The following is a 15,263-nucleotide window of genomic DNA, read 5'->3' as shown; positions in this document are numbered from 1 at the left end:
GAGAGAAAAATACAGCATGTACACACACCTGTAAAGTATATCTCAGGAACCTCCCTTGGTGCTCTATAGCCAGGCTGAGCAGACGGGTGTGTTTGTCCCAGTAGACTATGTAGTGCTCCCCTTTGAAGAGTCACCTTCCCTCTCGGTACGAGATCCTGGTCCTGTGCTGAAAAGGGCGACTCCCGCAACACACGACGATGCAGGCCCGCTAAAGGTGCATCCAAACCAAGCACATCTAACAATCGCATACCCATTTCCTGTGGTCGCTTGTCTAATGAGGTCCACAGTGACCCAGAATATATCCTGGAGAGCACAAGGCAGCATGCACCATGTACATTAATGCCAGTCCAGATCTTAAACAAACACACAGCAAGGGCAAGGACAAGTGAGGAATTCACCATGAACAGCATTGTTTTTAGAATTCCGAAAGAAATCAGGGCAAATGTGGGGAGAATGTGACACAACACAGAAGCAGAACTCAGGTGACCTTAAACTCGCAGCGTCTCATCTGCAGTGCATCTGCCAAGACATACCAATAACACGCTGTATGAAAAATTATGCTTGATTTTTACATGTAGGGGGGAGTAAAAATAAAAAGTACGTAGTTGAAAAGGGGATGCTGTTTGTCATTGCTGCAAGTGTTTAATGTGTCCATAGTGTAATCCCGCACTCCACACCCTCATGTGGGCTGCAGAGTAGAGGGGTTGAGTCTGGGGTGGAGGGGGAGGGCACAGAGGGGCAGGCAGAGCCCATCTTTTGGCTGCTATAACCAATACTCCACGGGAGAGCCTACTCTCATCCTAATTAGCTTAAAAGTAGATTGTGAGTCCCAGTAAAATGCAGGCGCCTTGTGAATGGAGGGCTCCCGCACGCTCGTATACCATGGCAGCTCAAGTGTCCCATCAATGGGCGCCTTGTTAGCCAGGAAAGGGGAAGAGGAGGGCCCCCGCCAACACACACTCATCTGTGTTTTGCCTTTCTATTGAAGGTGCATGTTATTAGGACTGGTGTTAACAAGGGCCTGACCTAGGCTGTGTTCACTGAATATGCATGATGCTGAGTGTAGAAAAGAGGGAGAGGTGTGGAGGCAGCGGAGGTCCTGAATAGGTGAATAAAGCCGAGAAAATGGTAGCAGGACAGCTGCAGCAAAATTCATACTGAAATTCAGAGTCACAGTCCTGGATACCACATGTGGGAAAAGCCTAATAAAAAGTGAAAAATTTCCATTTGAGCTCATCCTGAATGACAGCCAGTGGCGATCCCTTTCTTAATCCCAAGCAGATGTTAAGTCTGCTTTGCAACAGCAAAGCCTGATGGGAAAAACAGACCCTTCGACTCAGTAAAAGAGAGCTGTTCCAGCCTGAGCGGACAGCAGAGCAGGACACAGTCCACACACAGTGTAGCAACTTTTCTGCAGGTCATTTGTTGGTACCAGATGAGTTGAAAATCCCAGAGAAGGTGCCCAGAAAATGTCCTATGACGATAATGTAACGAAAACTGCTCATTTGATCAATTTAAGGAATAAGATTCAGCGTTGCCTGCTTGCTGCTACTACTGCTGATAGACGTGGCGCTGCTGTGACCAGCAATGGTCTATGGATCTTGAGCCTCTTCGATCTTTGGTAATGTTTATAGGCAGGAAACTGCGCCATTGAAGCACCTTAGTTACAGTCTGAAGAAAATTTTGCCCCCAGAATGCAGGTGCGACTGAACGATCTAGAAACTTAAGCTCTGAGAGTTAAGCCATTTGGTGAGTGAAGTTTGTGAGAACACTGAAATCCAGATGTGTGATGGGTGCAAGGTGGAATATAAATGAAGGTCGGTCCCCGACACCGACACAAAACAGTCCTTCATGGGACAAAAGACAAACTGCAGTGTGTGATGGAAACCTGCCTGTCTCACCCCATCCAGCTTAGTTAAGTGACAGGGTCTTTCATGGACAATTCTACATGAAGGTTTGTAATGCAGGAGTGCTGGTGTGTCTTACTTCACATCACCATAATCTTGAGGACCTATTGTAAATGTGACTACAGCAACAGCTTTCCCAAAGACATCTTCACCTTCCAAGACAACACAACATATTATTAAATTCAACAAAATTACATCGGTTTTGTAATCTTAATTGTATGCATTGTTAATCATTGCTGAGATGGAATGTGGGCTTTTCGTGAAGATAGAGGACCTTAGAATGATGCTGTAATTGAGAAAACACTGGTGCTGAAGATGCAACCCGAGAAAGGTTCATTTTCCATGGAATGCATCTCAGCCAGACTGGAACTAAACTGGCTGTAAATCTGTGGTAAATGGGTAAATGGTCTCTCACCATGGGAAGCGAATAATTCGTTACTTAGTCACACAGAAGATCCACAAATTCTTTGTCAAAGGGACTCCATGACAGAACCACTTAATAAATACAAATTCTAGGCATTCAAAGTGTTTGCCTTTCTTTTTTTATTTAGAAACCAACCAAGTCAGCATGTATAGCAAAGACAACCACTACAGTTAAGATCTGATGAAGAGCAAAACACTGCCAAGGAGTTAGAGAGAAAAAATTTGACATCACATAAATAGAGGAAAGAAGTGATGAAAGAAACAACTGTTTCACATCCCTCTGTATGTATACTGCGTGTATGGATGACACTTTATCTTCCCCACATATGTGGAGGACTGTAAATCTGCGATCTGTGCAACTAAGCGGTATAACTGTAGGCACAAACTGTGATTATGTGGACACATCCCAAAACGTGCAGGTCCCTGGTAAGAATAAGAAAGCAGAGAGACAGAAGGGGTTTGCTGTGAGGATCCCAGTGGTCCAGGGGAACCCGAGACTGAGCCTTCTCCCAAGTGGACTGCTGATGTGGTTAGCCCACAGGTGCTGCCCCAGCAGCTCCAGATCCTCATGACATGCTGAGGAATAAGACTGCAGCCCATGTAGATCATCATCTGCAGTAATGGCCCTACTAGTGTTTTAAAGTTAAACTCATCTTATAGTGTCAGCGGAACTTGTCCAATTACATCAGTACAGGAATCATTTTATTCAGTGACAAATGATCTGGCTCTCTAATTAGGTAGTCCTGCAATATGGCCACAACTGATGTAAGCTCAAACCCTCCTGGTGTTTCTGTGTCACACCGAAATATAAACACTAGGTCCCCACCACTTGAACAGGAACACATATTTTGTTTACCCCTCCTTTAAAAAACCCGGAACTTCCTCTGTGAGGTCCCAAAGTCCTCATGCCCCATGCCAGTCCAGGGAAATTCTGAGGTCACTCCCGAGGACCTGTCGCATTACAACTCCAGTATGTGGAGTGTGTCTCCCCCTGCTGGTGAGCAGCTAGAAGTCCATGGAACTTCAGGAGGCCATGAGGCAGGTGGCGGTACGGGAGCCCAGGTTCTCCTGCAGGTAGTAGAGGAGGTGCAGCTCATAATGCTCTCCAGACTCAGGCAAGCGGATGCTGTGCCTCTCCTGTGGGTAAAGCTGCAGAGGTGTCCAGAGGATAATTCCATCAGGATAGCAGGCAGTGACTTTCTAAGAATGTTTTTTGGGGGTGGTGGCAATGTGAAAGCCATCTGAGTTCGAGAGAGATGCTACAAGCTGCAAGTCATTACAGAGGTGCTTCAGAACTCAAACCACACTGTTAAAAGTACCATTTATCTCTCAGGCTTCCTTCAACACTTAATGTTTTTGTGTCGCCATCTGGTCTCTTTCTCCTTATTTCATTGGTGCCTTGTGATGGTTCCTAACGCAAGCTTGGCCAGAAACAGCTTAGGATTTCTGTTCTGGGGAGGATGCCTACAAATAATTATATTAATATACTTTATTAATCGTACTTGTAGTCATGTGTGTATGAGAAGCTCACCTGTAGATGGTAGGGCTTGCCTGCACGTACAAGCAGACTCAGCAGCATGTTGGTGTGGGTGAAGTGCACGTTTTCATCCAGAACGCCGTGAAGAAGCAGCAGCCGGCCGGGCCTGGAGGACAGGGCAGATCCAAAGGCAGCTATCATTAGTGTTTGCATCTTCAGGATCCCAAATGATCATATTACAAACAGTGCAGTTATGAATTGTCAAAAATACAAACATTTTCCAGTTTCTTTACGTTAGTGTTTTATTCACTTAGTTGTTTTCTAAGATTTCTGTGTGCAGTACAGCAACTGCGACCTGTGTTCACCTGTCATGCGGATAAATGGCAGCAAACTGTCGCCAAACAGGAGTGTAGGATTGCCTTAATTCAACTTATTCCAGTGCTTACAGCTCCTGTCTGGTCTTCGTGAGTGCCGGTGATCACTAACAAGATGACAAGTTTATGGAATGAAACAATGAACAAATTAAAGACTGTAAAGGGATATTTTTCTAGTAATTTTTAAGCTTTTTTGACTTGCAATTCTAATGCAGATTAAAGTTAATAAAAAATACTGAAAGGTTTTACAAAGTTTTTTCAATTAAAGCAATATACGAGAACGAATGAATAAAATTAATGTACAGCTGAGCTCTTATCAAACATATATGGATCGTAACATAAGAAAAGTGGCAATGGTTAACGGCTGAAACAAACTGAGTTACGAACAGAATTCTGGTCCCAACTGTGTTCATAAACTGAGGAGCCAGGGTGTTATCATCAGATCCACAGGCTATGTTGTCATCAGTACTACTGTCAGGGCAGGAGGAATTACTGCATATAAAGTAGATGGTTGTACAAACAATGATGCTTCAGATCTTAGAAGTTGTTCTGCTGCTGCACTCTTCATCACATTTCTTCAGGGCACATACTACTCAAATGTATTTGTGTGTACGTGTGTGTTTATGAAATTGTGAATGAAACTTTGTACTGTGCCTGTTATTGCATGTGTGTAATGTGGAGTATACTCACTGGGAGGGGAAGCGGTGCGCCTGCAGGGCGATGGAGCCCAACTGGTAGCATTCCTGGTGGAGCTCTGGCAGACCCATGTAACGCTCCGTGTAGCCTGTGTCGTAGTGTGTCCACATGGTGACCGGTGCTCCTGCCACTGCCACCTGGAGAGGAACTCAAACACAATGCTCTACCAGCAGAAGCATAGCCCACAGCTAAGAACGCAAATCTGTGGAACAGTGGTCTGACACATCAGAGGTGCAGAACTTCAGTCCTTAGCAGTGGCACAGGTGATTGGTTTTCTTGTACCAATTTCAGAATTGTTCACGTCATAGTCTGGATGCTACTTGTGTTGTGTTTCAGGACAGAATGATTTACTAATTAAAAGGCCATGTGAAAATACATGGGGACAGCAGACTTCAAGAGCTGTACTAAGTCAAGGTCCTATCTCCTCTGTAGTGAAAGTACAAAGACACAATAGCAGTCTGGGGAAGACTTTTGCACTACGGATTATGGCCTGACTGACCTTGAAAATGTCAGGCCGTTGCAGGAGGCCCATGAGGGAAAGAAAGCCCCCGTAGGACCAACCATGAATGGCTACTCGCTCCATGTCCAAAAAAGAATAGCGTGAGGAAAGGAACTCCAGGCCCTCCACCTGATCCTCAATCTCCACCTGACCCTGGGGTGACAGACAGGAGGAACACAGTCATATGTACGCACACAAACTGGACTGGGACAAGGTATAAGAATGAGAACATGGACAGACACACAAAAACACATGTATGCTGTCTATGCTGGGAATCTGGACAGTAAAGACAGTATTGTTAGATTCTGAGGTATCAACCTACCATAACACTAGCGAAGTCTACTGACCACACAGTTCGTGCCCCAATACCCAGCTCAAACTCCAGCCCCACCCAATCCCAGACTAGTCTGGCTCACCATGCGATGTTTCAATGCGCTCTCAAAGGCCAGTCCACGGTGGCAGGAGCCACGGTTGTCCACGATGACCACGCAGTAGCCCAGCGAGGCCAGGGTGTACAATCGCATGTGCTTCAGCCCCTTGAAGCGCCGATTCACCAACTGCACCTTAAGTGACATAAAGGTCAGGTCAAAGGCCCCATCACGTAAGCACCACATCTTTGTGGCGCAACAATATAAAACTGAATTTCGATAGAAAACCATAATTTCAGGAAATCAGTGCTCTGCTCAAAAGATGGGGGGGTACCTGCGGACCCCCGTAGATGAAGACTACCACCGGGTGCTGTTTTCCAGGCTGTAGGTTATGGGGGCGATACAACATTCCATGCAGGGTGTGTCCTGACCGACTCTTGAAGGAGAAAAGTTCCGGGGGGATGTAGTCAGGGGGGCACACTGCAATTGTGACAACACAAAATAGCAAATGTTCTATTTGAAAATCTGCATACTTCTGTATTTATAGTCCTTAGACATGTACAGTATAATGCTGTATCACTATTGATTAAGGATGAATGAGAAGATATGAAGCACACCTGGGTACTCCATGAGAGAGGCCCAGAACTCGCCCTGTAGGTGCTCTGGCTCCCGTTCCTCCATGTTCAGCCGGAACAGATGAACACATGGTGGAGTTGTCTCATTGCTAAAGCGGCTCACGTATATGTCCATTAGCTGAAAGACAGGGAATGGACTGGGGTTGGCAGCAGAATAGGCACCCACCACACACCAGAGATAATGCAAGAGGGTGGACAGGCAGGGGGCAGAAAGGCTGAATGACAGAACAGGTGACATAACATTGCAGGAACCTTAAAAGTGAGCCTACACTTGGACTCTCTGCAGTGTGTAAGTGCTTTTGATGAAGAAGGCACAAAGAGGGGGCAAGAGTAGCAGTCATTCAAGGACACCAAACCGTCTTTGAAAAACCATGTATAACCTTAAAAAACCAAAGCCAAAGTTCAAACTCGTCAAGACGCCACTGAATGCTCGCACGCGTTGGCCAGGAAGTGTCAGCTCACCTGGCTAACGCGACAGGTGTGGGAGTAGCCAGGCTTGGTGATCCTCGAGGGCTCGACGGGCCACAGCCAGCTGGTCACATACAGGTGGTGCTCCAGAGGACTGTCGCGGGTACCTTGGAAGAAGAGGAGCCCCCTCTCCTCATCCACTGTGATCTGTGCAGGCGAGGACATGGGTGCAGAAAAACAAACACACCCACTGAAAAGTACTCTGTGAACACCAGGGACCCACTCAATACTTATTATATAGTTCATTATTTTTGCTCACTCATTACAAGGTTAATAATCCTGATCAACTTCATTCTGAGTCACTGATGCCTTCTGCCAAACCATGAAAATGTAAACATTGCTTTCACAGACCACACGGTATCTGCAATTTAGTCAGTGTTAACATTTTAGGAAACTAATAATGAAGGTCTGCACAGGTGCAAAACCTGAGAAGCTGGGGCTCATGGACTGTGTGTGGGCTTGGGTGGAAGTTCTTACATTGGAGCCATGTCTCCCTAGCACCTCCCAATCTCCCCAGGTGAGAGCAACCTGCTCCTTCACTGGACACAGGAAATCACCTGGGTGGAAGCACATGTACACCAGGCATAAACCCCAGAGACACCACACACTTGCATCCTAAACCACTAGTATATACAGCATTAATTAGAGGCTGCAGGTTCAAACCCCGCCTCCTGCTGTAATACCCTTGATCAAGGTACTTATTGCAATTTCTCTAGTAAAAACTACCCAGCTGTATGAATGGGTAAATAACCAAGTAGTTTTAACACTGTAAATCGCATTGGAGAAAAGTGTCAACTAAACAAATAAATGCAATTAAACTGCAAAGGCAGTGTTACCTGCAGTGGCTCCGCCCTCTCCATTGGCTTGGCTCCAGCTGCCCTGTAGCCGGGCTGTGACCCTGTATAGGTGCCTAAAGCCTGTGTGCACCTCTGAAGCCACGATAACGCTGATCTCGTCATCTTGTTTCTGTGACAGGAAGTGCAGGATGTCGTGGGTCTGTGAAGGGTGCCACAACAGGGATTCAGACACTTCCATGCTGCCGTTGCACAAAATACAATTTTTGAGTATTTAAAAATAAGTTCAAAAATCAAAGTCAACTTTATGGGCATTCTGCCTATAGGTGAGTTACGCATACAGAAGAACAAAATTTCATTTCTTTCTAGATCTCTGTGCCACACAAAACATACAGTGCAGTTTGTAAGTTAAAAAAAAGATAAATACAACAGAGAAGTGCAGAAACAAGACAAGACAGTGCAGTACACAGGCCAGAGTCTGGTGACAATGTACACAATATATAATATACACAGACAATGCGACAAAAAGATTTAAGTACAATGTAAATATATAAATACAAAAAGGCTATATGGGAAACAAGCAGTAATACATTAAATAGCTGTCTTAAGTATGTTGTTATTTTCTTAAAGTGACATATACCTTGTACAAAGTGCTTAGTTCAGGTAACCAGTGCAGATCTCTTTTATATGTGTGGGATAGAAAAATAGGTTTATATAATTTTATATTGATACAAAAATTAACCATATTGAGATCTGGTGCACAACACTGTTACATGACCTTAAGCCCACCACCATAACTGGTGTCTCTCAATCCACCATGCACATATCATCACACAGGCTGTCTGCAGCAGGACTATCAGAGAGCAGCCTTTCCCTGAAAGAAACTCCTCACATTGATCCAAATGTCAGTGCTCTCCTGGTAGATAATGAAAGGTGTGACGCTGCCAGGATCTGGGCAGACATCAGCTGGGGTGTCAACTGGGATGAAGAGTGGCGGAGGAAGCAGAACCAGCTGCTGCTGGGTTTGGGCCCGGTTCAGCAGCAATACCCAGGCACTGCAGAACACAGTAATCACAATGCAGACTAAGATCATTCCTACTGCTCATTCTCATACCTTATAGACTACCTGTACTGAGAACTCCATCTGCCCACACATTTGTGCAAACTTCTTTCCTGATGTTTATCTCCAGGCAAACCCTCCAATCATATTTGTCCCAGATACCCAAAAGCATGACACAGGACCCTTGTTTAATGAACATTTCAGCTATGAATTTTCAAAAACACAAAGATTTTTTCCAGTGTATAGTGATTTTAAATTGAATTTTCTTCACTCATCTATTTTCAAAAACTTCTACTGATTGTAGAGTGAATGCAACCTGTGTTTTCAAACTCAGCTGATGGTTGGCAGTAAAACACACAATCACTGTAGAAGTTTAGGACCAGCTCAGTTCAGCACACTTCCAGTGTTAAGTTCGTCTCCTTTGTTTCTGGGTATTGACGATCAATAACAAGACAATTACTATTGCACATGATATATCAGTCAGCAATCTAAATTAAACAGGAATTTGTGCATATCTTTATTTTCATTCATTGTAGCTATATCTGAGTTTTTACCAACAATCTGGGAATAAATTGAGGAATACCTAGACTAATATTTAGCTTTAACTTATTGTGACTTTGCGGTAAAAATGCTGTTGTCATTGTGGTCATAAGTTAAGGACCTAGTGTACAAGGTGAAGTGAGTTGGTAGTATCTGTCCATTGGTGTACTCACAATCGGCCATCCGATGTCCAGCCAGCCCTGGTGATATACTCAATACCAGGAAAAAGGACATCCATTGGCAGAACCAGCCTCTTGTCGACAACACTCACAACCTAGACACACATGGAAGCAGACATAAGAGCCCAACCATATCACAGCTACACAAAAAATCTTCTATTGAAGATAACTTTAAAGACCAAGTATTTATGTACATTCAAGGAATTTAACATGCAAGCTGCTCTTAAGACACATTCGAAAACACAAGAATGTGACCACCATGTCCAAGTCTATTACTGAGTAGAAAAAAGTACTGAGTAGAGACTTTACCCACCTTTCCATCAGCGCTGACCACCACCTCAGACATCTTGAGAGTGGATTTGGGGTTGCCAGTTCCTTGAAGAAAAAAACAATCATGTTTATTCACCTTTGCTGTACAAAACACTGAGGTGCCTGGTGGATATGTTTGGAGGGCAATCAGTCTGCACTCACCAGCCCTGGGATACCTGAAGGACTCAGTCAGTCGTGATTCCAACAAGGGGGAGGTCACGTTGATCACTTCCACATCGGATTCATCGTTCTCTTCATACAGGATCCTCAACATCTGGGAGCCACCTGGAACTGAGCCAAAAAAAAGGACATGTCATTGCGTCAACGAAAACCTAATCGCGTAAAATACAGAGGAACACTTAACTGAACAGAGCACAAGCTTCGTCACACTGGTCTGTCACACACCTTTTGCTTGTCTGATGTAAACGTCCTGCCCCCAAGGCATTTTACTCAAATTGTAAACTACAGTGTTCGGTAAGCTAAGTAAATTCAGGGTAAATAACCTTCTCAAAGGTAGAGGAACAATAACGCTTGAAAATTTAAATAGAATTTTTTCATTTTCATACTTGGTTCAATATCATAATAAACCATGTGATTGAATCAAATGTAGATGATGATAACAAGAGAAAGAAAATACCACATCAACGAACCTTCCTCTGCAACGGGGCACCACCAGTATCCTGTGTAACGATCAAACTCTTCCTGCAACAGGAAGGAGGCCACTCCTGCGGACTTTGGGTCATCCCTCAGATTGGGCAGACCTAGGAGATACCATTGTGGTCAATGGTACACTAATAGCTAGGAAAATCACATTTCCCAATCCTGAAAACTAAGAACACAGAAAAGCAGACTAAAAAGTTTTACTAAAGAGGAACAGCGGTAGTTCCAAAGGCCTCCAGAGTCTACTAAATGCCAATTATACTGAAAATACTAATCATTTAACACACGTCGGCCTGAACAGCAAGCCAATCACATAGGAAGCAGTAATCTGCAAAAGCACAACAAATAATGACAGCTGTTCCTCACTAGAGTCTTTTATCCAGAAGATGTAAGATACACTACACCATTTTGGCATAAAAAGATGTTTTCTGGCCCATGTCCGTTCTAAAATCGTGTGTAGTGAGATCACCTTTGTGGGCAAATGTGAGGCGCCTCTCTTCCCCAGTTTCCAAATTTCCAATCCAAATGTCACAGCTGTGAACAAAGCAGAACCAGGTGGGGTCCACGGGACACAGTTTTGGGTCCATTCGGATGTTGGGACATGAAGTTTCCACTTTCATAGGTCTTAGAGGTTGATTCTAAAGAAGGGAGAAGGTCTGAATGTTGAAAAAATTATTGTGCTCTGGTGTAAAAGTAGGCTTCTACTTGAACATGCATGCGCACAAATATGATTATATTTACATTTGATATATTTCTAATTATTGAAAACTCAGCAACAGTTATGGCCCCACCGTGAAACCGTGTGGGCCGCCATCCCTCACGGTGTAGATGGAGCCACCAGCCTGGAAGAGGAAGGTACCACTGGATCGGTGTAAATCATAGGTCATGATACCCTGTGTGCCAATTCGCTTCCTCTCTCGCAGAAGTTCATCTTCACGATAGTACTCTCCATAGTCTTGGCTCTAAGGGAGAGTGAGAAAGAAGGAAAGAGAAAGGGTATGAAAAGAGAAAGGGATGTTGAGGAAAAATGACTATAAGCAACAAATACTTCAGTCAGATTTCTGAAGGATACTTTGACTCGACTTTCATTCATGGTACCTGCGGCACCTGGATTTATTCTGTCCACCAGTAAGGCAATAATTAACTTGAGGAAGAGAGGCGTGTACAAAATTGCCACAGTGCCTGAAAGCTTCCACTCCTTAATGTGACATCAATATCATGGCTGCTTTGATCCAGTTAGAAACAAGGAGAATGGAAGAAGACCCAGGGAGGAGTGAGGCGAAGCACACAAAACAGCAGAGCCGATTGCTTACAGAGATATGGCTGTTTACCAGAGGGCTGAACTCACATGGAAGTGCAGCAGCAGGGGCTTCCAGCTGAGGAAGAGCAGGGCCTGTTTGTTGATCCGCTTGGGAATTTCTGCGTAGAACAGCGAGTTCTCCCTGCTCTCAGTGGACATGGCTGCACAAAAACACACAGTGACGCAATGCTCACTGTTACCATCCCTTACATATTTAGCTCATGATCTTATCTCACCTTTGTAACATTTGACTGAACTAGATGTTTTATGATTTCCTGCTCTCTTAAACAGGTAATGATTTAGTTAAAATTCTTGGTGTAGTGCAGATACGGACACATTCATATTGTAACGTGCAGCTTTGCTGACACACATAAAGCTCTTGATCAACCAGGAACCAATCGGAAAACAGACCGACATTAAATGGAAGAAATTATCCATCAACTTTAACGGTTGTATCTTCAAACAAACAAAGACCAGTCTAAAACACTATGTGTGTGATGGTTTCAACATACACAAACCCTAGTCTTCCTCATCTTCCTCACCCAGGAAGTATACTCGGTGGGAATGCGTCCCCTCTGGGTCATTCTTCCGTACGAACTGGAACTCGTGTGGAGGTTTGGGCACCATCTGGTTTTGAAAGCTGCGGGTCTCTGTCAGGATTTTCCTGAGCTCGCACCAGGAATGCTGCTCCACACAGAACTTCTCCAGTGCCTCCAGACCTCCGGGAGGGAGGCCGTCCTTCAGCTGTCCTCTGGCGCCTGCCTCACTGCCTCCCAGATCCACGACAGGCGACGACATAACTGCCCTGCACTTCCACACAAAAAGGGAAAAGTGCAGTTATAAGGAGGATGGCAAAAAATTCCAACACTTTACTTGTGCCAATATTTTCTTTTAAAATAGCTACCTTTGATCTTGCCCAAGAGAATTTAGCTTAGAGAGTTAAAAATCAGTTTATTTACTGACCTCATGGCAAACAGAGGTTATCTGCTTTTACTTAACAACAGGTCAGTTTCAAGAAATTGATTATTTTGAGTCCACACTTCTTCAACGAGGGGTTTGTGTACGTCAAAACATTCACTTAGGATTTATTAGGGTATGTTGTCAATTTTGAGGGGACTTAAGCCTTAGACATGTCATTTGTTTCGGATTTTTTTTTTTTTTTAATTTTCTGGTGGAAATCCAGTTAACTGAAACATTGACTGTTAGACAAGCGTTGAAAATACATAACATTTAAATCAAACGCCGTTCAAAACCATGTATCTACATCTGTCTGTACCCTCACATTCGAACCCTAAACATAGACAAAATCTGTACTGCACGAGGACGAGCCTGAATCCACTGACAGCTACTAGCACGACTCTCTGTGTTAACTATATACTAGCACTTTCGTTACTCAGCGACGAGACCATTCGGCGTTTAGTACCAAAGACATGAGGGGCTGTGTCTTACGTTGTGTCCGATGTCGCAGATGCTAAAACTAGAGACCCTAATCTCAAAAATTAATGCGTATTAATAAGTCAAATGTCAAAGTTTTCTATTCCTAGCTGCACTTCCTGACTCTGAACTTTGCCGTCAACGACTGCGGTGAAGTCGATGGGAAAAGGAATGAAGAGGCGCTCATAGCAAACCTGCGGCGGAGGCCTGACGTCAGATGTGAACGTAGAGCACCCCCAACGGCCGGGAGGAACACGACCATATTACAGTCAGTCTCAACCAAACCGACAAATAATCGCTTCCGGTTCGGACACAGCTCGCGAGGGTAGTAGTAGCCACGAGCGCGTTTTTTATTAACCCTGGAATTATTAGTGCAGTGCTAAATACCAGTGCGCTGTGATATTCTACCATAGGTACAGCCCCCTCCGGTGCCTCCTCGCACACTGTGTCTTCTAAATCTGCATAATTTTTGTAAACCCATCATTTGTATATTATATTAATTGAAATAAATCTTTGCGGTCCGTGGGCGACCTGTATGTTATGTATCGCTGACATGAATACACTCAGTCAGTGAACACGAAAATAAATCCCGACTTGTCTTGTCACTGAACCCGCCTGCAGCCTGCTCACTACTGCTTCATATTACTTTTACTTCACCAAGCTTTGAGTGTCGATTACATATTCACACAGTATTAAATAATCTTATTTTTTGTTTTTATTTTATTTCTTTTTTTTTTTTTTTGTAAAGGCTCATAGTACATAATCCGGCACTAATTGTGGGCCAATTTGGTAATGTATTGTAACAGCGCTGAGGGGAGTAAATGTGTAAATAGTTGGCATTAGTGTTTATGTGTGTGTACATACATAGTTGTGTGCGGTTTCTGATTGGTTGTCGTTCTATTTATGTTCAGTGTTTGTGCATTGTCTATCTGAACGACCTGCTGGTGCATTCCTCCTCCTTCAAGTCTGCGCTGGCGAATCTGAAGGAGGTGTTCACTGCCATCCGTGCGGCTGGGCTGAAGCTGCACCCCGTGAAGTGCAACCTCCTCCAGCGGCAGGTGAAATTCCTGGGCCACGTCGTGGACGCAAATGGAGTGTCCACGGACCCCGACAAGGTGCGGCAGGTGCGAGACTGGCCAACCCCAGAGAATGTGTCGGAATTGCAGAGTTTCCTGGAGCTGGTGTCGTATTATCGCTGCTTCGTACGTGGTTTTCAGACATCGCAGCACCGCTGCACCGCCTCACCGCTAAGGGCACCCCATTCGAGTCGACCCCTGAGTGCGCAGCCGCTTTTCATCGCCTGAGGGAGGCTCTGGCGTCTGATCCCATTCTGGCTCTCCCGATCCCTGGGATGGCTTTCATCGTAGACACGGACGCCAGTGATCGAGGCATTGGAGCTGTGTTTTCGCAGGCGGGAAATGGAGGCGAGAGGGTGGTTGCATTCTACAGCCGCCAGCTGAGTCGCCCAGAGAAGAACTACTGTGTCACACGGCGAGATCTCCTGCCGCGGTGGCAGGGATTAAACATTTCCGTCCCTATCTCTATGGGACCAGGTTCCTGTTGCGGACTGACCACGCCTCACTCACATGGCTCCTAAATTTCAAGGAGCCAGAGGGGCAGATAGCGCGGTGGCTGGAACTGCTGCAGGGGTATGACTTTGAGGTCCAACACCGGCCAGGATGCCTGCACGCCAACGCCAACGCCAACACACTTTCTCGGTACCCCTGCAACGCAGGCTTGTGCAAGCACTGCGTTCGGCTGGAGGAGCGGCGAGCGACTGCAGACGAGACCTGTGCTGTGCTGGCAGCGGATGCAGCGAGCGATAGGGTATCCGCTGACGACACAGAGCTGTTCTGTCAGGCCCAGGAAGCCGATCCGGAGCTGGCAGTGGTGCGGGGCTTCCTGCAGTCAGGGCAGCGCCCACCCTGGACTGCTGTGGCCCCACACGGACCCACCGTCAAGTCGTACTGCTCACAGTGGGACAGCCTTGCGGTGAGGGGGGGGGGCTGGTGCCCGGCCAAGTCCTGTGGCAGCTCCTTGTCCCCCGAAGCCTCAGGGAAGACGTGTTGCAGCGAGTGCACGGTCCCGCCGGCATTGAGCACTTCGGCGTGGCAAAGATGCTGCACCGGCTGCACCAGCG

The 15,263-nt window shown here is 45.5% G+C and overlaps 1 protein-coding gene across 7 annotated transcripts; it reads right to left on the bottom strand.

The window, feature by feature from the left end:
* Positions 1-2,433: 2,433 nt before the first annotated feature.
* On the bottom strand, positions 2,434-13,346 carry LOC108931155 (dipeptidyl peptidase 8-like). 7 transcript variants are annotated; one of them, XM_018746769.2, is made up of 20 exons: positions 13,318-13,346; positions 12,232-12,499; positions 11,738-11,850; positions 11,181-11,351; positions 10,859-11,027; positions 10,380-10,490; positions 9,892-10,020; positions 9,734-9,795; positions 9,415-9,515; positions 8,534-8,696; positions 7,684-7,843; positions 7,325-7,404; positions 6,842-6,994; positions 6,362-6,497; positions 6,079-6,224; positions 5,793-5,939; positions 5,377-5,529; positions 4,872-5,014; positions 3,862-3,973; positions 2,434-3,479 (listed from the first exon to the last, which is right to left on the bottom strand). In XM_018746769.2, the coding sequence occupies exons 2-20, from the start codon at positions 12,485-12,487 to the stop codon at positions 3,354-3,356; spliced, it is 2,631 nt and encodes an 876-aa protein (XP_018602285.1). In that variant the 5' UTR covers positions 12,488-12,499; positions 13,318-13,346; the 3' UTR covers positions 2,434-3,353. The 7 variants fall into 7 exon arrangements, with proteins under 7 accessions (XP_018602285.1, XP_018602281.1, XP_018602286.1 ...); XM_018746765.2 differs by lacking the exon at positions 13,318-13,346 and adding an exon at positions 13,113-13,279; XM_018746770.2 differs by lacking the exon at positions 13,318-13,346 and adding an exon at positions 13,113-13,279 and having other exon boundaries at positions 12,232-12,494.
* Between the last annotated feature and the right edge of the window lie 1,917 nt (positions 13,347-15,263).

The sequence above is a fragment of the Scleropages formosus genome, chromosome 7 (genome assembly GCF_900964775.1).
Source record: "Scleropages formosus chromosome 7, fSclFor1.1, whole genome shotgun sequence".
NCBI lineage: Eukaryota > Metazoa > Chordata > Actinopteri > Osteoglossiformes > Osteoglossidae > Scleropages > Scleropages formosus.
This window is presented reverse-complemented; position numbering and strand designations above follow the sequence as displayed.

Coding starts and splice junctions, on each gene's coding strand:
- LOC108931155 (XM_018746765.2), bottom strand. Junction 9,796..9,891: donor CTTCAGGTATCCCAGGGCTG/GTGAGTGCAGAC, acceptor TTTTTCTTCAAG/GAACTGGCAACCCCAAATCC. Junction 8,697..9,414: donor TGGACATCGGATGGCCGATT/GTGAGTACACCA, acceptor TGTGTTCTGCAG/TGCCTGGGTATTGCTGCTGA.